This window comes from Tripterygium wilfordii, chromosome 1, assembly GCF_013401445.1.
Source record: "Tripterygium wilfordii isolate XIE 37 chromosome 1, ASM1340144v1, whole genome shotgun sequence".
Lineage (NCBI taxonomy): Eukaryota > Viridiplantae > Streptophyta > Magnoliopsida > Celastrales > Celastraceae > Tripterygium > Tripterygium wilfordii.
Genome location: NC_052232.1, coordinates 2,577,047 through 2,599,435, shown reverse-complemented (window position 1 = coordinate 2,599,435; position 22,389 = coordinate 2,577,047). Strand labels below are relative to the sequence as shown.

General features: G+C 36.5%; 4 protein-coding genes across 4 annotated transcripts; 3 read left to right on the top strand and 1 right to left on the bottom strand.

Annotated features, from left to right (window-relative positions):
• Positions 1-938, top strand: LOC119995220 (the record flags this gene model as incomplete). Its single annotated transcript, XM_038841656.1, has 2 exons — positions 1-585; positions 674-938. Coding segments are annotated over 2 exons (699 nt in total), but the record flags the coding sequence as incomplete, so codon positions are not given.
• Positions 939-7,069: 6,131 nt separating this feature from the next.
• On the top strand, positions 7,070-10,327 carry LOC120002998 (probable folate-biopterin transporter 8, chloroplastic). The gene is given in 3 exon segments (XM_038851887.1): positions 7,070-7,706; positions 8,715-9,749; positions 9,752-10,327. Coding segments are annotated over 3 exon segments (1,296 nt in total). The 5' UTR covers positions 7,070-7,555; the 3' UTR covers positions 9,862-10,327.
• Positions 10,328-14,843: 4,516 nt separating this feature from the next.
• LOC120003940 (transcription factor MYB2-like) lies at positions 14,844-16,093 on the bottom strand. Its single transcript, XM_038853106.1, has 3 exons — positions 15,827-16,093; positions 15,583-15,712; positions 14,844-15,492 (listed from the first exon to the last, which is right to left on the bottom strand). Exons 1-3 carry the CDS (start codon positions 15,990-15,992, stop codon positions 14,994-14,996), a joined length of 795 nt encoding a protein of 264 aa, XP_038709034.1. The 5' UTR covers positions 15,993-16,093; the 3' UTR covers positions 14,844-14,993.
• A 1,793-nt stretch (positions 16,094-17,886) lies between these two features.
• On the top strand, positions 17,887-20,716 carry LOC120003932 (surfeit locus protein 6 homolog). Its single transcript, XM_038853093.1, has 3 exons — positions 17,887-18,092; positions 19,194-20,241; positions 20,512-20,716. The coding sequence occupies exons 1-2, from the start codon at positions 18,090-18,092 to the stop codon at positions 20,238-20,240; spliced, it is 1,050 nt and encodes a 349-aa protein (XP_038709021.1). The 5' UTR covers positions 17,887-18,089; the 3' UTR covers position 20,241; positions 20,512-20,716.
• Positions 20,717-22,389: the final 1,673 nt, after the last annotated feature.

The following is a 22,389-nucleotide window of genomic DNA, read 5'->3' as shown; positions in this document are numbered from 1 at the left end:
CGATCTCCAACAATCAACGCACACCACCTCAACTGCTTCAACTCCCACAACCACAATCACACCCACCCACCTTGCACCAACTGCAGCTGCTGTGGCTCCTCTTTCCCCTCCCCAACCCCAGCACTGCCATCATCTACCGACCTCCACATTAACCCCTTGAAGCGTCGCTCTCCTGAACCGAGTACTGGCGTTATAACTACCACCGCAGTCACGGACTCGTCAGTACCCATTGCCAAGAAGCTCTTTCAGGACAAACGACAAACATATTCTGGGCAAGAAAACTCCACTCTCCCTGGCTTCACCAAGATTTCTCTCCCATTGGTTCTGGTTCAATTTCAGGAATGTTCTTTCCCTGTTCTTCGTCGATGTGCCTCTGATCCCTACAATCCACCTCAATCTCCGCCGAAGAATTCCATGATTGTGGGTGTCAATTATTCGACACCGTCGTCTTATTCTGCTTCACTGCCGCCGTTGCCGCTCTCCCTCCAGAGATCCGTTTCTGATTCGATGCCTTCCACTGCCAAGACCTTTTCAAGGTCGTCGAACTCAAACGAGATGGGTCTGGAACATAGTCCCAATTCTAAGGTAATTTTTCTTTCTAGAGATTCTTGAGCATCCTCCATTCAATATGGATCTTGAAATCGATCGGTGTGCATTGTGAAAGAGGCTAAAGAGGATGAAGGAAGGATTGAAGGAAATGAAAATGTGGTGGGAAGAGCTGTTGAATGCAGCTGAGGAAGCAGCAGACGCTGACGAGAACAGTCACATTCTTGCTTCACAGGTTTGATTTTTTTTCTTGCAATATTACCCCCTTTTAGGCTTTAGCCCTTGTTGGTTGCCAGAATTCAAGATTTGAAAAATTATTATCTTTTCAACATTTTCAGCATATGTAACTATTAATTTTGAATACTGCGAGGGGTGTGTGTTGCAGGCTGATTCTTTGGCAGAATTTGAGGAAGCTGTGAACGTGGAGAGGACAGGGGAATGCCTCCTCGTAAATTTCAAGTGTCCCTGTGGCAAAGGCTATCAGATTCTTCTCTCCAGCAAGAGCAGTTACTACAAGCTCATCTAGAGTGTTGATTTTCACTTGGGTTTTCTGAACAAATTCTGTTAATGCAGCCCACTTCTTGTACAGTGCTTACGGCTTTTAGTTTGTTAATCTTGTTTGTTGTACTTATCATGTAGAATGGCCCATCTTTCCTTCCTTCATGATAGTTTTTGTGTATTATCCTCGTCAGTCTTTCCTCTTAGTTCTTCTGAGAGATCCTTCAGATGATACCTTTTTCATATGTATTTTCCCCAGACATTTCACATTTGAGTTAGTTGTCAATAAATGAGTCCTTTCCTACTTCGAACTGTCATCTTTTGAGTTTTAGAATTTTTGTTGTGTGTGATTTCCTGAGTTTTGGGTCACAGCTTGGTGGGTTAAATGCATAATACAATTCATTGTTGATGTCTTTCATTAATAAACAATAATGCAATCTGATGCAGCTTCTTGTTGATTCTTCGCCTGTCTTTCTGCAGCAACTACGCTAGTAACTTTGAGTAGTGTGGGGATTCCAGGTATTGGAACTTCCTGAGGTTCTCAATCTTTTTTATTAAACTATTAAGGCTGTCCATTTCTCTGCTTATACATCGAACCCTAATCACTATTAGTTCTTAATTTCTTATACTGTATGGACTTATGAATAAGTAGAATGCAAGTAACATTGATCAAAACTGCTTTTGTATTTATAGAAGTGAATTTATTTTTACTTTGATAGTAAGGAAGATGAGCAATGCAGAGTGCTTAATTTAAAACCAGAGAATTACTGGTCGACTGCTTTTGTCTATACAAGGTGCTTAGTATACTAAAGCAGTGTGGAAGTACAGATCGATTGATTAGTTCACGATTAAGCTAACATAACTTGCAATCCACCAAGAAAGATTGGAATCCACTAAGAAAGTTGAGAGAAATCTTAAAAATATTTTTAATTGATCAATTATATCTTTTTGTCGGAACGGCTACAACCCTGTAAATACTAAAAACAAGGAAACCTTAATAGGAAAATTAGAGGTAAGTACATTCATTAAAAGTTTTGTTCCAATAAGGACACTCCAATAAGTTTTGTTCCATAAGATCCATCAAATTTAAAATACTATTCCATAAAGGACAAAAAATTAAAATATATTATTTTATTATCTAAAATGCTCTCATCTTCGTCCTCAAACATGAAAGAGCTTTTCTTGCACTTGATTCATCTCAACCTGCCACTGGAAGCTTTGTCAATCGTCTCCGCCCCTCATGGCTTATTCGAGAGTTCTATGGCATTTTTTAGTGACTTTCATCCCAATTTTTGTTGTATTCAAACTAAATCTACTCATACTCACCACGGGGCTTGTAAAGCTTGTTGTTTTCCTTCGATATGTCATCACATCATTATTTTTAGTAATTTATGTGGTGATTTTCGTGGTTTTTTGGTTCTAATTTAGGATCTGCAGACTGCAACTGATGTTATCTGTTTCGAGTAATTCGATATATGTCATAATGTTATCTGTCTTTAATGAAATGTACATTTTCTGGTTGAAGTTTCGAAACAAATAACATATTAGAACATATCTGAAATAGATATAATATCTGCAGATTTTAGAAGAAAAAAAAAGAGTTCGAAAAAAGCAATTAAACCTCAAAGGTGATGTTCCTTGGTCCGTGGAGATGATTGAGGGTGTTGATGGTCACCGGCGTTGGCCGGATCTAACTCTTTTTCAAACGATGGCCGTAATTTCACAAAGTTTTTTCGACGACTTAAGTGATAATTGATGGTTGGCGATGACTTAGTTTTGGTCGGACTGACCTAAAGCTTCATTTCAATAGTTTGTTCGTCGAAAACGATGGCCGAACGACCAACTTCCAATGGTCGACGTGAAGGAAGAGGAAGAGAGAAGAAGAGAGAGAAAATAAGAGGAGGAAGAAGAGAGGAACGTGTTATTTTATAATACAAGAATATTTTTGTAAGTTTATAATATTTGTCCTTATTTCTAAATATCTTTTTGACTTGTCTTTATTGGAATACAACTCACACATTTTGTGGTTATGTGTAAAAAGCTCATAAATTGAAAAATACAAAATATTAGTTTGACTACCATTCGCATTGGCGCCAAAACCAATGCAATGACGGTAAGATTTAGAAGACATTTTTTTCCACGTGTCTGAGATCCAATAACCGCTGTGTCCAAACTGTATCTTACAGATCTGCCCGCAGATCAATAATCCCCAAGTTCCCAACCCTCCATTTCATTTCTAAAAAAATCCAACTTCCATCTTTTGGCAGAATTTAGGCTTGCCAGGGATAGTTTTGACAAATACTAAAAGATCTAGTTTTAATTTTTATATGCCACGTGATTTTTTTTAAAATTTCTTGCCATGTAGGTAACAGGGTAAAAAGTGGCACGTGACATTCCGGTTGCCACGTGGTATTTTTCAATGATCGAGTTGAAAATTTTGAAAATACGATGACTGACAGCCTGTTTGGAAAGGCGTCGGCGACCGCGTTTTCGCTTTGCGGCACGTTGGCATCAAATGTCTCACCAAACGGCATAGCGGCGTCAACGGAAATGCTCTTCACATGCCAGCGTTTCTGGTAACAGAAAAAAAGCTCAAGCGGCTCCGCCATGCCAAACGGGAGAAAAGAGCGCTGGCGCAAAAGAAGCTCCCATGTACAGCGGTAAAAAGTATTACTATTTTATTAATGGGACCCACTGAATTGTGTTTAAAGGTTTAAATATAACTATTTTTTAATAAATTAATTATATCTATGCATTTATAATTATTATAACAGTAAATTTAATATTAAAATAAAATTAATTTAATTTAAAAAATACAAATAAAATATTTATATTTAAGACTTTTAATTTTATAGGTGTTTAATTTTAATACATAATGATAAATTAAAAAATGCAATAAATGTAGATTACTTAAATATAAATTAAAAAATACAATAAATGTAAGAAAATTAAGTTGATTAATTAAAAATTACTTCAAATTAATTTTAAATATAAATTATATTTGATTAATTAAATTAATACTTAAAATTAATTTTAATAAGAAATATATTTATTAGATTACTTTTAATATAAATATAAAAAACTAATATTATAATACTTTATTTCAACAGTTTTTCCGCTAGCGTCAGTTTTTATTTCACCAAACACCTCACAGCATATTTCACAGCTTTAAGCTCAGTATATTTTTCACAGCATTTTCGCTAGCATTGAAAATCAATTTTTTCGCTTTACCAAACGGAGCCTTAATTTGAGCGGCTGCAGCGTTTGGAGTGGGACCCACGCCAAAAAGCTGTAGCTGCAGCAACTTCTTTTTTTCAATTATTTTGGGCGTGGGTCCCACCTTTTTAATGGTTTTTTTAATTAAAAGTAGATGGGCCCACATTTTAGCATTCAGTTAACATTTATTTTAAAATACATACTTCACATTAATATGAATAATAAATTATATTTATTAAATTAAACTAATTACAAAAATATTATAAAATCTAATATTTAATAAAAATAATGATTTTAGTTATTTTATTAATAAAAATACCATGCATAAATTAACTTTAATTAATTATATTTATTAAATTTAAGCTAATATTAAATTTAATATCAAAATTGAATATAAAATTATAAAATCTAATATTATAATACTTTAATTCAACAGCATTTCCGCTAGAGTCAATTTTTAATTCGCCAAACATCTCACAGCATATTCCACAGCTTTAAGCTCAGCATATTTTCCACAGCATTTTCGCTAGCATTGAAAATTAATCTATCCGCTCTACCAAACGCACCCTGAGTTTGAATGAAGCATATCTTTCGGTGACCAAAATTAGTATTTATCCAAGAATAAGTTATGGTCTTTCAAGATAAACAGGATGTAATTCTCTCAGAAGTCTTATCGCAGAAGTAAATTTATACACAAACTAGAGGCAACTGATGGACCATCACCACAGAAACTAAAATTACAAAGAGAGTTCCCGAAAGCTAATATAGAAGAATTCACACCATTGATGCCTCCGCCTTGTATACTATGTTCAATAAGAGCAAAATGGAAAGTCTCATTCTAGTTCAGCTTCATATTTATAGGCGATGATGTAGACTTACCAAGTTAAAATTCAGCTTCATATTCGTTACACTGATTTCCCCTGAAGAATCGGATTACCTTGAAAATTAGGGCTTCATTACATTGACTTCCTCCAAAGAATCAGTTCTTTAGAAGCTTATCGCCTTTTCTGGTGAGTTTAATATGAAATTCTCATTTTCGAGCAAAACCATATAAAATCCAGAAAAATCAGAATGCAAGGCATTTACATTTTGTGTAAAATAAAAACATACCTTCAAATTAGGGTTAGATTATGATTCTCAAGCTTCTAATCAACGGGTTCGATAGCAATCGAAAGCTCACAACTCAGAAGATTAGAGTTTTTGAGAGAATGAATTTACAGGAGATTCATGTCTCAAGTAAAATGGGTTTTCAAAATATATTGTACAAAAATATTTTGAATTCATAATATTTCAAAATTCAAAATAAGCCATCTGGACAGACTGAGTTGGCATGACACATCATATTGGGAAGTTTTGGGACTATGGCCTAGTTTGGTAAAGCATTTGCAAAGTAACAGATATGCCAGCAGAAATGGTGGTAGCAGAAATGCTTGACAATTTTAGTAGTAGATATACTGCTTGAATGTTGTGTGATGTTTGGTTGAACTTTTGCTGGTAACATTTTTACTGTGTAGCATATTATGATAAATTACGTGCAGGGGTATTATTTATTTTAATTGTAACATATGTAAATCAATGCAAAAATATAATGAATTTCTAAAATAAAGATAGTTAATTAAAATTAAAGATATATATAATTATCATAAAATTTTTATTATTTTCAAAAATTTTATTCCAGAATCTCAAAATTTTTAATTACAAGAAATACAAAAATTTTAACTAATAAATGTCTCTAGATCCTTCTTTTGCTCATCCTCCTAAAACCACCCCCTAACCTCCTGCAAAACCAGATACACCATTAACCACCTCCAAAACCAGATCCTATCTCTTAAGGGTAGAAAGCAAGTCCAATACGCTCAACCAAGATGATATCCTTCATATTAACTCAGATCCGATCCTTCACATATACCCAGTGGAGTCTATTGTTAAAGAAAGAGAACGAGTTGTGAGTTCAAGTGAGGGAAGCTGGATTTGGAGAAAAGCCCATTTTCTAAAAGAGACCTCTCTGTATTGGCAGTGAAGAGTTGGACCTGCAATTGGAAGCTCTTCTGTGATTGGTAATACATGCCCTTGTTGCTTTGTTTTGGCATATCCATGATGGGGAGTCGGAATCGCGAGTGTCGCTGGAGCTCCGGTAGATGAGAACGAAGTGCCGGGAAGGAAGTGTAGGATGTCGGGGGGTGATGCGACAGTAGGCACGGTAGGAAAGAGAGAAGGACTGGCGGTGGGAGTAGGACCGACGATGGTGACTGGTTTGCTAATCCAGATGGTGGTGGAAGTAGGATCGACGGTGGGTGTAGGATCGGCGGTGGGTGTAGCGGTGACTGGTTAGGAGTAGGATCGTAGTGACTATTGCAGGGTCATTTTTGGAATTTCATTAATTGTGTGAGGACAATATGGGGATAAATGTGAAAATGTTAGTAAAATTGTCTTAAAAGGAAGCATTTTCTAAAGAGCATAAAATGCTCCTAAAATTACCTCGGAATTGCAGCCGTAAAATGGTTGTTTGGATTGCACAAAGCATTTATACTAGTAAGTAGTATAAATGCTGGTAAAAATTGTTATCCAAACGGGACCTATATTGTTTGGGTTATTTAGCAGCACCGGGACAAAATTGTCACGTCTCCTTTGACCTTTTCTGTCTCTACATATATTCTTGCGAAGGGACCCAACAAATCCCATGAAGGAGAAAACAACAAAATAACCAACGGAGCTTGATTGCTTGAACCCTTGCTTTCTCTCTAGCTTTCGTTATCAACACAAAAATCTCCACTCCACTCTTCCGTATATCCCTCTGGCTTGTCTTCGCTGTATCACATCCCTTCTTCTTTTGAGCAATTCAAAGAGTGTTGCTTGCCTTCGTAAACACCCGAATCCCACCTTTTTTTTTTCTTTGTTCATATTCAAAGAGTGTTTCTTTAACCTCTATTCGTCGTCTTCTATCATGATTCAATCATTAATTTCTTCTAAGAGCCCCCAGATAACGACGACTACAAGGAACCCAAGAGTTCATAATCGCTCTCAAAGGTTATCTAATTTAGATTTTATACCAACAACAATCCTATGTTCCTCTCAAACCCAAAATCCAAACAGTGTCAACAAGTTTACAAGACCCAGAAACAATATTCTGGGGCATGTAATGGTGACGCCAGTACAGGTGGAAAGAAAAGGCAGGGATATTGAGGAGGAAAGGGATTTTTCTCAATTGGGTGCAAGACAGTTGCCGATTTTGTGTGGGTTGGGGTTTTGGGTATAGGGTTTTAGGTGCTTTCCATGGTTAGCACTCAACTTCCACATGGCACATGGTCTCAACGTACACCCTTCAACATTGCAGCTTGTACAGTACTCTGGTAACCTTCCCATGGTGGCCAAGCCTCTCTATGGGATCCTCTCTGACGCTCTTTACATTTTTGGTGCTCACAGAATACCTTATATTTCCATTGGAGGTCCGCCTTTTTTGTTACCATTCCTTATTTCTTCTACATTGTCATTTTGGGCTGTAATGAATTGATTCTTTGTGTTCTAGTTTGTCTAAAGTGTTCATACAAGAATCCTTTTCATCATACATACTCTGTTTGCAATTAGTTTGAATAGATTATAGATCGTGATAAAGTGCCTTACATCCTCATTTACTATGCTGAAGGTTCATCATGCTTAATTTGACATTCACACCCAAACACACAACGCTTTAATAGACAAACAAAAGTAAAGGATAACAAGAAGATTAATTAAACTGCTTATTTGTTAATCTGTATATTTTAATAAACTGGTGAAATGTGCTTGCTAGAGACTGGAGTTACTACTTACAGTTCACATTAGTGAAATTGGGAGAATGGCTTGCTGGTTTACCATAGTTTATTCAAAATTTTCTGGTGATGAAAAAAAAGTACTCAGATCAGAAAAGAAAAATATAAGAAAAGCCAAAAAAGAAAAAAAAAATCTTCTTTGCATTTGATCTGATGTTCTAATTGTTAATAAGTAGTATAGTCGTTGTTCGAATTTTATTGACTGCATTTGTTGTTAAGTTGGTGAGTTCTCTGTTTGAAAATGCATTACTTTATCCATATTCTTATTGTCTTAGAAAACTGAAAGTCTTAAGATTTTGGATTATTGTATATACAGAGAATTCTCTTGTGGCTCTGTGTTAATCATTATACAGTTTTAGAGACAATACAAATGGAAATCATATATCGCTGAATCCAAAGATTTTGACTTGTGCTTTCTCAATTATGTTGACATTCTGTGATAATTTAGTTTGAGAAGTTTATTTATTATGCTACGGTGCATTTAAAAATTCTGCAGGAAGGTGAAAAAAAATCCCAGAAGAAAAGAATTAGTAAATTGATGCTTTAGCTTATTTTGACTTGATAGCTATGCCTCTCTGTGAGAGAATGCCTATAGCCAGATTATTAATCAATCTGATGAAAGGTGCTGATAGAAGTTAAAAATCTCAGTTCTTTTGCAGGTCTTGTCTTGGGGTTCATTGGCATTAGCTCCTGTTGTAGGTCAAGCCCTTCCAAACCTCCTGGTGTGTGTGCTTCTAAGCAATCTGGGAGCATCCATTACAGAAGTTGCTAAGGATGCTCTTGTGGCAGAGTATGGCCAGAAATACAAAATGGGAGGCCTCCAGTCTTATGCATATATGGCCTCAGCTGTGGGTGGTGTCTTAGGCAACTTACTAGGTGGATATTTTTTGCTCAAAGCACCACAAAGAACAATGTTTCTCGTATTTGCAGTGCTCTTATCTATTCAATTCACGTTTTCATCGACAACAAGAGAGGATTTTCTTGGATTATCACTGCGACCAAACCAAGCAAGGAAATCAATTTGGGAAAGTATCAGAAAACAGCTATCTGATCTTAAAATGGCAATAAAAGAGGACAGCATCTCATGCCCTCTTGCTTGGGTTGTAGCTTCTAGTGCCATGGTCCCGATTCTCTCAGGTTCTATCTTCTGCTATCAAACTCAGTGTCTACATCTCGATCCTTCTGTTATAGGGATGTCACGAGTGCTTGCTCAGTTGATGCTTCTTTCCTTGACTGTACTTTATGACCGATGCTGGAAAGATGTTCCATTGAGGAAGTTGGTTGGTGCAGTGCAGATATTATATGGTTGTTGCCTTCTTCTTGACCTTGTTCTAGTGAGACAGATCAATCTTTTGCTAGGAATTCCAAATGAGGTGTTCGCCCTTTGCTTTTCTGGTTTTGCAGAGGATCTTGCACAATTCAAGCTTCTTCCTCTTTTGGTGCTAGTGGTGAATTTATGCCCCCGAGGTTGTGAAAGATCTCTCACTTCGTTCTTAGCATCAGCATTGTGTTTGTCATCCATTCTCCGTGGTTTTCTGGGCGTGGAGTTGGCTTCTTTGATTGGAATAACGTCTAGTGATTACTCAAGCTTGCCAGCGGGTATTTTGATACAGTTCCTTGCAGCGTTAGTGCCTCTAGGATGGCTACATTATGTACCCATGTGCCAAACAATTATTGAGAAGGATAAAAGAGAAGTTCGAGTAGAAGAACCCGGAGAAACAAACGGATTGGAAGAACGGTGCTAGGTTCAATATCTGTTTATCGACGCGAAAGGGAATCCAAGACACAGAGTTGACAGAATCAGTTGGTCCTACTAGGGCTTTTGAGAACAAGGAGAAAACAACCATAGGACTTTTGAAGTCTCAGTTTTTGGTGTCTATGCTCCTGAATTCGTCAACGAGGCTTCTCATTATTAGTTTTGCCGGAGCCACAATTCAGACTGGGAATGCTCTTGAAAACCTGCATTGGATGATCTGTTGGAACATAAGCATGCATATGATTAACTCTAACAGTAGTAGTAACAGATTGCATGCATAAACAGTAACATATATTGATCAACACCAACAGCAGCATAGTAACATACGAGTACAAGAATAATTTGTTGAATTAAAATATCAAACCAACTGTTGAAGCAACTGGACAGGAGATGAGGGAGCGAGGTACACCTTAGCGAATCTCCTTAAAGAGAATTTGCCCCAACCAACGGGTGTATTTGCTTTCTGGACAATCCCTTCCCAAGATACAACGCTCCACACCATGAGTAAGCGGCACAACAATACCGGTAGACTTGATCGAACCACTTATGAACAGCACTCTCAGAGTGTAAAACACAGAAAGGCAGAGGAAAGAAGAAGAATGTTGTGGTGTGTTTAGAAATTGTTGACAAGCTCTCCTTATATAGGAGAGCTCAGCAACCTCTCAGAGTGTAAAACACAGAAAGGCAGAGGAAAGAAGAAGAATGTTGTGGTGTGTTTAGAAATTGTTGACAAGCTCTCCTTATATAGGAGAGCTCAGCAACCACTAGCCCAGAAAATCAGTGATCCACATTGATTTTAGGGCCTGACTCAACTCCTCAACCTCAACTGCATTGACAAGGTTAGTGGGTAGTGGGCTAGACTCAACAACAGACTTGAATAAGTCATCTGTCCACATTCAATGTATATGCTTAATGGGCCAAAAAATAAAATAACTTTTGTGTAAAAAATTAGGAGACATTGGGCCTTCGAAAGCTCAAGTCCACGGCCGGGCCCACCTACTCGCCTCGCCATGCTTGACGTGTGTGTTTTCAATCCAAGTCCATAATGGGGAGCCTCTCTCTCCTACAAAAGCTTGGGTGCCTTTGGGCCCAAAGCTTGACTTCGAAGGTTAAGCTTATAAACAACATATCCACATTGAATTTCTCCAATGTGGAATTCCCTTACACACACTTATTGCACTTTGTTTTTCATGATTAACATGATTATTTTGGAGTCAATTTTCATTCAACCAAAAAATGATTTTGGACCAAATTAACCCAAGACGATCATCCGGGGTGAACAATAATTGGGGATCGGATGCGGGCGAAATTCCCGCCAATGGCTGAGATGTTCAGTCGACTCCCTCCCCCTTTGTGGGGGTCCGGACCCCTACGAGTGAGCAGAAAAGGGAGGAGGAAAGAGGCCCTGGCGAACCGTCCTAATTAGTGAACAAGTGTAAGCTTCGCTGCCCGACAGTATGACACCTCGGTGGAGGCAACGCAAAATTAGCAATCTATCCCCGATCCAAGCTGGGGAGAAAGTCTGGCTACCTAGTCTTAGGGGGGGCATTTATCTGGTGCGCGCCTCCAGGTGGGAATAATTGATCACCTTGCCACAGTGGGCCCGTATCGACCGGGCCCACCTGCTTGCCTCGCCACGCCACGCCACGCCACGCTTGACGCATGTGTTTTCAATCCAAGCCCATAATGAGGAGCCTCTCTCTCCTACAAAAGCTTTGGTGCCCTTGGGCTCAAAGCTTTACTTCGAAAGTTAAGCTTATAAACAACACATCCACATTGAATTTCTCTATTGTGAGATTTCCTTACACACACTTATTGCACTTTGTAGTCAATTTTCATTCAACCAAAAAATGATTCTCTTCATTTATTGAAGATTACCCATCAATTAATATTCAATGAGTCATTAATTAGTCATTAAATTTAGGTCAAGCTATGGTTCACCACCATTTTTCCAACATGATCAGTATAGAATGGGAAACCCATTTTCCAAAATGTTACTTCCATCAATTCTTATTGGTGAGGGTTTCCCATTTACCTGTTTGTGCTGGAACTGCACGTCATATTGTTTCGGGATTGGACTGGATTTTACAGCCATGCTTAGCAATAGTGATTCCTCATTTTGTCATTATACCATTCAGTAGCAATTTCTGGGACAAAAGATGACCTTCATCCAGAAAATGCGTTGGAATAATTTGCCTTCTTAAATGGTTAAAGGTGATATTTAAAAAATTTTACATGATATAATATTTCAGAGTTCAAATTGTGTCATTGACGACCTTCGTTGAATCTTTCTAGTTGTGAGATCAAAGCCTCAACTCATCCCATTGACAACCTTTGACTTGTCAAGGTAATTTGAGTTGGGAAGATTGAATCTATCCGAACTTAAAATATGGACTTCTGTTTTAACCATTGATTTGGAACAATTCCCAATCTTCTTGATTTCAAAGTCCAATGATGATGCATGCTTTCGGTGATCACGTAGTGAACAAGTGGGTGTTTATGGTATACTAAGAACTGAAACATACTGTAATAACGAAATCAATCTGAAAGAGGAACAACTTTACCATATTATCGATAGTAATCAATCTGAAAATACATTACCACTGAAGAACAACTAGAATAGAAAAGGAGATATATTGGATTGTTCAATGTTTTTAGCCCAGAGTAGTCTCTGTCTTCTTAATACTTCATCGCCTCCCCATCGATTTGCTTCGGGAAATATCGACAACAGCCTCCCAGGATAGAATGACCTGAGCTCTGCACGGAATGGAAGCTTCATTCCAGACATCTTGCGGAAACAACAACGGCAGCTCTCTCTCAACTCTCTCTGATTGAATGCAAATGCAAGTGTTTGTTGTGTGATTTTGAATGCTATGGACGTCCCTATTTATAGTACATGGGAGGGATACAAGATTGGAACGAAATTGGATTAGAGAGTAATCTACACAAATAATTCCAAAATTTATTAAGAATAATAAAAAAACAAATAAATTAATATCCATTTCTTAAACAAATGAAATTTGATATGTTTTCTCAAACATATGAAATTTAATTTGTTATCTACTTGTCGAGATAAGCGTACAGGCTGGGACGAAATAAGTTCACGGTTTGATGGGCCAAAAATAAAGGAAGACTGATGGACCAAAAAGGAAAGACCGACGGCGACGGTGCGCATGCGTTATTTTTGCATAATGTGCATTCTTTTCGTCCTATTAACTCTCCAAAATGCCAATCCAAGCAACCCTAAAGCAAAATTGCTCATAGCCGTGAAAAATGATTAAAATAGAGAGGGATTAATGTTGTGAAGATGGGTGTCAAAATCATGCAAGATAACATATCAAATTAAGGTGCAATCCAGAAAAATCTATCTAGTTCCATATCTTTTAACATCAGATCAAAGATCCATATATATATATATATATACTAAGCTATATAATATATAATATATGGGGTATATAAAGACAAATCAAGATCAAGTGAAAAGCACATTATCCTCCATAATATCCCACGTACCAACGTTCGAATGTGTGTACACTGTATCATACTGGGGGTGCCTCTCATGATGCACTCAACTGGTTTCTTTTAAGTTTTTGTTTCTTATCAAAACACAAAAGTAAAGGAATCACATGAGTATAATAAACACATCAAGGCATCTCAATGCTTTCATTATTAAAATCATGACTCTGTTATTCTTGATATTTGGTGGTTCATTAGTTGATTTTTTCTGAGAGAGCAAGTCTTTTTAAAGGGACAGATCATGTATGTCTTTTTCAATGCAAGACAATTTAAAGCTGCAAAGAAGCACAGATTTAAAATTCAAAATGAAATATGATTAATTATATGGAAAGAAGCTGTCTATATGGAAAACAAACAAAGATTTAAAAAAATAATTAATATAAACTTAGTGCAATGAAGAAAATCTTGATCCAATATTCAGCACTAGATTAGATGATCAGATGATCCTAAGTTAAATAATTAATTGAGAAAAAGATGTCACATAAACTCCAGCAAAAGAACTAAACGACAAAATATTACTATTGATATGCCAACATCTTTATTTGTCTCGTGGTAGTGTACTCCAAGTCTCTTACGAAACTTTCGTTATTGGATTAGCTATACATTTTACATATTTCTAATGATTCACATGACATCATCATCATCTTTCTTATCTTTTATAAGAAGAGACTTGGTTTTATCAGCAATCTAAACTTTTTGGGATAAAGAGTGTTTCGCTTTTCTTTTTTTTTGTTCTTAATTAACACCCACTAATTAAAATATCTACAAATATTTTCACTTTACTACATAATCTATGTTCTTTAAAAAAAAATATAGATGTCCTCTTTGTTGAAAATTACGATTTAACATATTTTGCTTCATCAACATTTTCCTTAAAGTGTTATTTTCCTACACCAATTGGTACGTGTGCACGAGATAGCAACAGATATACGTATATAATTCAATGAAGCATCACGTATTAACGTTTGATGTTCGGCCTTATGCACAAGAGAAGAACAACCAAGAATGCCCAAGATAACATAATTTTAACAAGTGTTTTGAATTCTATTTTGCAAGGATTGAATCCAAAGTTCTATATATTGTAAGAATCTTGTGAGAATGATTATTTCTTCCAATCTCTTGGAATGATTTATTTAAGAAGAATAACACACCTTTTGATGAATGAGTGTGTCCAAAGGGAAGTTGTCCAAAGAAGTTGAAAAAGAAAAGTTTTGTCTATTTGTACTAAATTACCAATGTAATCACTCATTTTTAATTTATGAAAATATTTAACACTCTCAATGATAAAATATATCATTAATTGAAAATTTCACATCTACAATATTTTGTAAGAGTTCATCCCAGTCAACTCGGTGACCCCTGAATACGATTTGATAAGAGACATAGCGAGAGAAGGGAACCATTCAATTTTACACCAAGTTTACATGGACAAAATCACAAATGTCTTGTTTGTGTCTAAATATTTTGCGAACATTTATCATAGTAATTAAGAAGATTGCTTTAGATTGCTTAACATAGACAATTACTTATTTCCATGCAGACTTAATTAGATTGCTTTATCACAGTAAGAACTAAGAAGAGTCCATAATACTTTTGCTAGAACTACAATACAACCCAAGTTTGAAAACATTCATTAAAGCAACATAATATTTAAGTTAGCAAAAAGGAGCAACTAAATTCTGCACTCTACCAGTACTACTAGCTTTGCTTGCAGTTGCAGGTGCACATCCCACACAAAAATTCCCATGCATATCATCCAAGTTCCACAAGCCATCCCATAAACTCTCCTCACAGTTATTAGAGGCCTGGTCATGGTCACTACTCCTCCCATTACTAGTACCAGTGGCCATTTCTTGCCTTGGCAAGTGAACTAGTACTCCCGATTCTGCTTTCTGGTCACTATTCGTATCATCTTCAAGTAATAAGGACATGATTCTCTTGATGTTCAATTGATTGAGCTGTTGTAGCTGCAATTGTTGCTGCTGCTGCTGTTGCTGCTGCTGCTTCTGAAACTGTTGCCTCTTCGAAAGGTGAGTTTTGGCCTTTTTGGAACTATCAGGAGACAGTTTGGTCTTCTTCCTGAAATGGGTCCTCCAATAATTCTTAATCTCATTATCTGTTCTCCCTGGCAAATTCCGCGCAATTTTCGACCACCTATGCATGATTTTTAATTAATTAACATCAGTAGTGTTATTAGTTAATTAATTAGGGTCGATTTACAACTTAAGGAAGATGACTATATACCTGTTCCCCCATCTAGCATGCAGTTCTAGTATAATACTCTCTTCATGTGGAGTTATTTGTCCCTTCTTAAGGTCTGGCCTCAAATAATTCACCCACCTCAATCTGCAGCTCTTTCCATTTCTTTTCAATCCTGTATAAACAAATCCCATAAAATACATATACATTACATTATAAATATATGAAAGGTACCTATAGATTAGTAGTAGAATAGTGTAGAGAGGGGGGAGGAGGTGTAACTATTTACCTGTAAGCCTAGCCACAGAGTTCCATCTTCCTTCACCATGTAATTTCACATACTCAATGAGCGACCTGTCTTCCTCAGCTGTCCAAGGCCCCTTCCTCCAACCCTCTTCAATAAGACCCCAACCCAAATACCCTGCCATCACTCCCCAACCCCAACTAATAGTCATCTAAAATCAAGACCCAAAACAAAACACTATATATAGCAAATTAAACTAGCTTTGGTCAAGCTTTCGTCTCCCCAGGACCCCAACTCTATGACAACCTAACATCAGTGTGTGCGCTATACACACATACCAAAAAAAAAAGAAAGACGACTAGTCTTTTCTCTACACGAAAATTATGAGATTTTGACCCATATAAACCTCGGATAGTTGAATCACCCTACTCTTTATAAATACCTGATAAATTATTAAATATTAATGTGGAAAGTTGAACTTGAATCCTTCATCTGAAAGGATTCATCATTCATCCTCAGTTAACTCGGACGCCCATGGATGGTTAACAAACCATTATGATTTTCATCAACTCAAATTAATGTCACTTTCAAGTAATCCCTATCCTTCTAGTATTGTTTTTATGAAATGTCCATAACACCCTTGTGGGGTACTCAAAGAATTTTCATAATAATATAAGAATATTCAATATGATTTCACAAGATCTAGTTTGGTTCAAGTAAGGAATTCTAGTCAATTAAAAGGATCTTTTGATCAATCCAGAGATGAAACAAACAAGTGGACCAATGGATGATCAACATGTGTTTGCATTGCTTACTTATTAAGTAGATTAAGAGTTAAGACATGAAATCTCCATTATATCTTAATTAAAATAGTATTTATTGGAAACCCATTTTGGGTACGTGGAGGATTAAAATATAGAGGGGTTGGATGGCTTTGGTACGTCAATTAATTAAGGACAGGTGTTGGGTTTTGATTAATTAAGACTTTTGAAAAGGAAATTGCGTATTTGTTTAGAAATTAATATAGCTAGTGTTGTGCTGGAGGGAAGTGGCGGGGCTTATTATAGTAGGTCTCACTGTAATATCTCTTTGGACAGTAAAAATTTTTAATTACAAATGTGTAGCATTCATCATAATTAAACCTCAAGGCACTGCTTTTCTGTGTGAATTTCAAATTGATTTTTGGATATATTGTTATTTAAGGTGTCATTAGCCGATTTAGCTTGCATATAAATTTTGGTGTTATTTGGACGTAATTTGCTAGGTCAATTAGCTTATATACCCGATTGATGCACAATTTGTTGTTCTTGACATTGTTGGATTGATTTGTATTGATTTGATCACCTTAGGTTAAGCCTTCGTTTAACCCAAGAATCTCATCTACTTGACATTCATTACATCGTGTATCATATACTTATACTTGTGTTGATTGAAAATTGTTTAGATAAATCACTTAGAGGCAAAACTTGCGGTGGCTGGGACCTGCTGTAAATTTTTTACAGCAGGTCCCGTTGTAATGGCTCTAAGGCCATTAAAAAAATGTATTTTATTTTTTAAAAATTATGAATGTGTTTTGATCGGGTTTACGAATGTCACAGTATACTTTTTATCCCATACAAAAATCAAATTGAACATGAAAAAGAGATGAAAATTGTGGACTGTTGAATATAAACCCGTAACATTATATGTCTATCTTGTGATGAATTTGATTGTTGTTTGGGATGAAAATTATACGGTTAGATTCGTAAGCACGACCAAAACACATTCAAAATTTTATTTTATTTTTAGAAAAATTTTTAAACACCTCCTATTTATTATGGTGGAGTCTGCTGTAAAAAAATTACAGCAAACCCCCGACACCCCCGAACTTGTGGGCCATGTGTCAATTGATGTGTGAGGGTCATTTATAGTACAAACAGAAGCAAAATCGTGTGAAATCAGGATCAAAATCCTATAATTAATCATAAGATTTTGTAAGATTTTAACGATTTAGAAATATGGGACATGGGCCAATTTAGTGGGCCGTACTAGTAGAATATTTGCAAATGGGCTTTATAATAATAGCCTTTTTATTAACAGGCCTTCGTCTTTCATTGATAGGGTTCGATAACCCTATCAGATCCTGCCCACTACGGAAACGGGGAAACCAGAACTAGAAGACGGAGCTTCGAAGCAGAAACCACACCGATGCTCTTATTGAATCTCCTTCCACTTTGACTTCGACTATTGTGATTCGAAACCGCATCGAGAGAAGCAGAAACCGCATCAAGAGAGGAAGAACCCGCATCAAACGATCCTGCTTCTGTTGATGGTACAGAGACATTTGTGCTTTATTCTTTATTATGCATCGATTATCATCTACCTCCCTTTTACGCTGCGTCTTTGCTTCTCATGATTCTTCCTTGTTTGATTATAAAAATCTTCGTGAAAATTGTTTAAAAACCGATGGCAGGGATGATGGAGAACAGTGTAGATAGTGTATATATATATATATATAGGCTTACATAGCGCTGTAGCTCTCTCTGTGTTTGTTTGTTCTTAAAGTTAATACCAAATTTTGTATGGAATAAGACTGTTTGGAATTTGTGGTTCTTCAATTCATTGGATGTGTAATCTGCACTTCTTGTTCTTAACCTCGTCTGTGATTTTAGGGTTCCATTCAGCTTCAAATGTGATTTGATTTCTTTTGTTTGCACACAATAATCTCTGTCTCTCCCTTCCTTTGAACATAAGAAGACAAGAAAATACATTATTTGGGCACAAGACTGGTCACACGATAATTGAATAAAACATAACAAACACAGTTGATTCTCAAATGTTATGGTTTATTTGTGTTGGGAATTGGAACATGTTCCTTGAATTTGTTTTAGGCATTGGGTGATGATTATGAACTTATGATATATTTAATTTTTGTTAGCCTATATGCGTTGTTGAAACGAACATTTTCTATGTGAATATAGAACATTCTTATTGTTTTTGCATTATATTATTGATAATTGTATTTAATTCTACAGACTACGTAAAATATAAGATTTTATGATTCCGGTTTTACATCCCCTTTCGGATTTTAGGTAAAATCTTGATTTTGACTACCTTGAGGCATACTCCAAGTGCCCAAATACTAGCAATCACCTGCAAACAACTATTTATAAGTTAAATCCATGTTAATGCTGTTAATTTGTTTCTTTTCTGCTTTTCCCTTTCTCTGGTCTTTTATTTATCCTTTCTCTAATTCCCTGCTCTTGAAAGCTTGAAATTAACTGAAGTATAACAACCAAATATTCCATATGTAAGTTGTATATTTCCTAGCAACTTATTGATGTTGTTCATTTGTAAAAGTATAACAACCAAGTAGACTATTTGCAGAAACAATTTTCCTTACGCAGTTCCCTCAATTTTAACCTCGTTGCAGATGGCAAGGAAAAAGCATATGACTGTTACTGAATCTTCTCTGGAGGTTGATCTAAAGTCTATCATCCATGATAGTTCCTTATTCTTCGACAAGCTGGTTGAGCTTATACCTGCAAGGTTCTATCTGCCAATTGATGACAAAGACAAGCCATGGTTTCAAGGTCTTAGCAAGGGTGAAAAGGTTTTGGCAAAGAAGGAATCAAGAGAGAACATCAAGAAGGCTAGAAGAGAACGACTCGACCCAGAGAAGTCTTCTGCCTCAACTCTCGATTTGCTAAAGCAAAACTTGGAAAAAGAAAAGTCAAAGAATGAGAATAATGAAGATGAAACTGAAACTGAGATTAAATCTGTAATGTCTAGTCTGGAAGATAATGATCGATCTGTGACATATGAAGAACTGCGGAAACGACTGCATCTCAAAATTGAAGAGCTTCGAGGTGGTAGAAATAGTGGAAGCAATGATGGAAAAAAGAAGAAAAATGAGACTAAAGACGTTCAGCAAAGTAAACGGAAAAGGGACTCTGGTTCTGAAGAAAAGAAGCCGCCTACAACTAGTGTCTCGGAGGACAAAATGGAGAAGGATGTGGATGAAGCTGCAAAGGAACTCACATTTAGCCGTATTAAACTTGGAAATGAAGAAGAGCATGGAAGAAAGAAGAAATTTTCAAAGCTGAAGAAACTTGAAAAGGCGAAAAACCTAGAAGAAGCAAAGATGGATCCAGAGAAGGGTGAGATCGTCTCAAAGAAGCATGCATGGAAAGCAGCTACGAGTAGAGCTGCTGGAATCAAGATTCATGATGATCCCAAACTATTGAAACAGAGCATTAAGAAGGAGAAAAAGAAGCATCAGAAGAATGTTGGGAAGTGGAAAGAAAGAGTTGAAACCACAGAGAAGTTGAAAGCAGAGAAACAGAAAAAGAGATCACACAATATTTCTGAGAGGATTCACGAGAAGAAAATGCGTCGCATTGCAAAAAGGGAGAAAAAGCTCATGCGGCCAGGATTTGAAGGCCGTAAGGAAGGTTTCATCAATGCAAGTTCAACCTAAGGTCCATTTTATATTTGTGTTAACCTCTTGGTATTTGCCTTATGGCCTCTTTTTCTTTCTTCAGCTTTAACTTGATGTCCTCAAAGAGTGACCTGATATCCCTATAGAATTACTGGGGCTTGGAATAGAACTTAAGTTTTTACAAGCAGCGCCCAGTTAGTAATAGTTCGCCTTTCCTGTATGTTCATGTATAATGACTATTAGATGACTAATTCCCATGAACTCTTGTGATAGTTAATTCAAACCCTAGAGCTAGTACCCTTGTGTGCAGGATCTGTACCGGCCATTGCCACTCCATAGTCGGTGTCTCGATATCCCAGACCATATCAGCTACTGAACCACCCAGCATGAATAAACAAAACAGAGAAGCTCAGTGAATGTGAGTATTATTATAGCCTCTGTACTCTTCTATGTGAATCTCCTTAACATGCCAACCTACACCAATAAGAAAATTGAATTAACAATTCTGGCTTTCATAGTCTGCATGTTAATTAATGATGCAAGAGTGAAAATTACCCGAAAGCCAGTGCTGTTAGGACCCAAGCTATGAGAGAAGAAGATCCTGCTGCAGCTAGACCATCATTCCTACATGTGAACGCGGCCTTTGGCCCTGAACGTGGAAATACCTCAAGTGGATTGGATTGGGGACAACCTCTCTCACTTCCTTTTTCTACCGTATACAAGCGTAAAAAGGCTTCTACCATTGAATGATGCAGCGAACCAAGACACAGGTTGCTCAAAGAGTAATAGAAGACAACCAGATAGTGTAGAAACCTTTCAAAACCAAAACGAGAATAAATTTGATGCTCTTTATGCATCAAAAGGGTTGATGCCATTCGAGGGAAAACTTCACATTTTCATTTAGAAAACAACATAAATGACAAACAAAGTTGGTGGAATTTTAGGAAGTGTCAAACCCATCCAAGAAAGGCAACAACCAAATTTAATAATCTATAAAAATGGTAGTACTTTTTTTTCTTTTGCATAAAAAATGATAACAATTAGGTTTAATATTCAACTCTTCGGATATGTAATTGACCTGACCTGTCAACCCACCCATAGTTACCAAGAACGTTCTACCTCCCTCGTACCCTGAATTGGCATGCACGTTTCGAAATTGTGTACACTAGTAACCTGAGATGCTTGGAAAAGCGATCTGGGACGCCCAAATGGGGTCCCTAAAATCTGCGATTTTGAACGAAACAAGACATGGAGAGATTTTTCAAATTGAGATAGAAATTGTGAAACTTATCTTTCGAGGTAGTCACAGAAGAAGGAGACAGTAGGATTGTTGAGAATGGCGAGATGACACTTGCAGAGTTCTAGGAATTGATTCAATTGGTTTAGCTTCGATGTAACCATTTTAGTGTAGAAGAGAAGGGATTCAATGCGAGAGAAGCATCCCTACCGGATCGGCTCTACTCTGCCTTTATTAACTCCACAGCGCAGGGTCGCCATGCAAGCACTAGACAAACGCTAACTATTATATTTCATTTGTATTCATATCCCAAATAGGATCAATCCTACGTTTATCCATAAGGGTAAAAGTGACTTTTCGTTGCTGAATGTTAACTAAGTGACCACTTTTTAAACTTGTTAATTTGTTCACGTACACTAGCGAAAGTGATAACCATTGCAGAATTAATAAAAAGTGAAAGGCAATCAAGTTTGATTTGAATGGATGGAAGTAAATCTAAGACTTCGATAAATATGGGAATGAATCAATGACATTTAATAGAACTGATCGACTCAAGCAAATATGGAAGTTGGATCAAGACATTATAATATACACACATATAAACTCAAGGTATGCTATGTAAGTCTTATTAGGCTTCACGCTTTGTTAGTCCATATTAGTTCCATAACCGCATCATTCAATCACATGCAATCATGGGCAGACATAGGATTTTTTTTTTTATTTTAGCCTTCAAAAATATAGAAAACAATACTAAAAATCGGAAGTTTATAAAATATCAATAGCTAAAATTGAAAGTTGATTACCAATGTTCGCAACGATTTTTCAGATTTTGAAATCACTTCATGATAATCTCATTTGGAGTAGTATCAAAAATATATTTCTCAATCTAGACAACTAAATTATCATTAACTATTGGTTACCCATTTTATTCCGAATTTGATTCTTGACAAT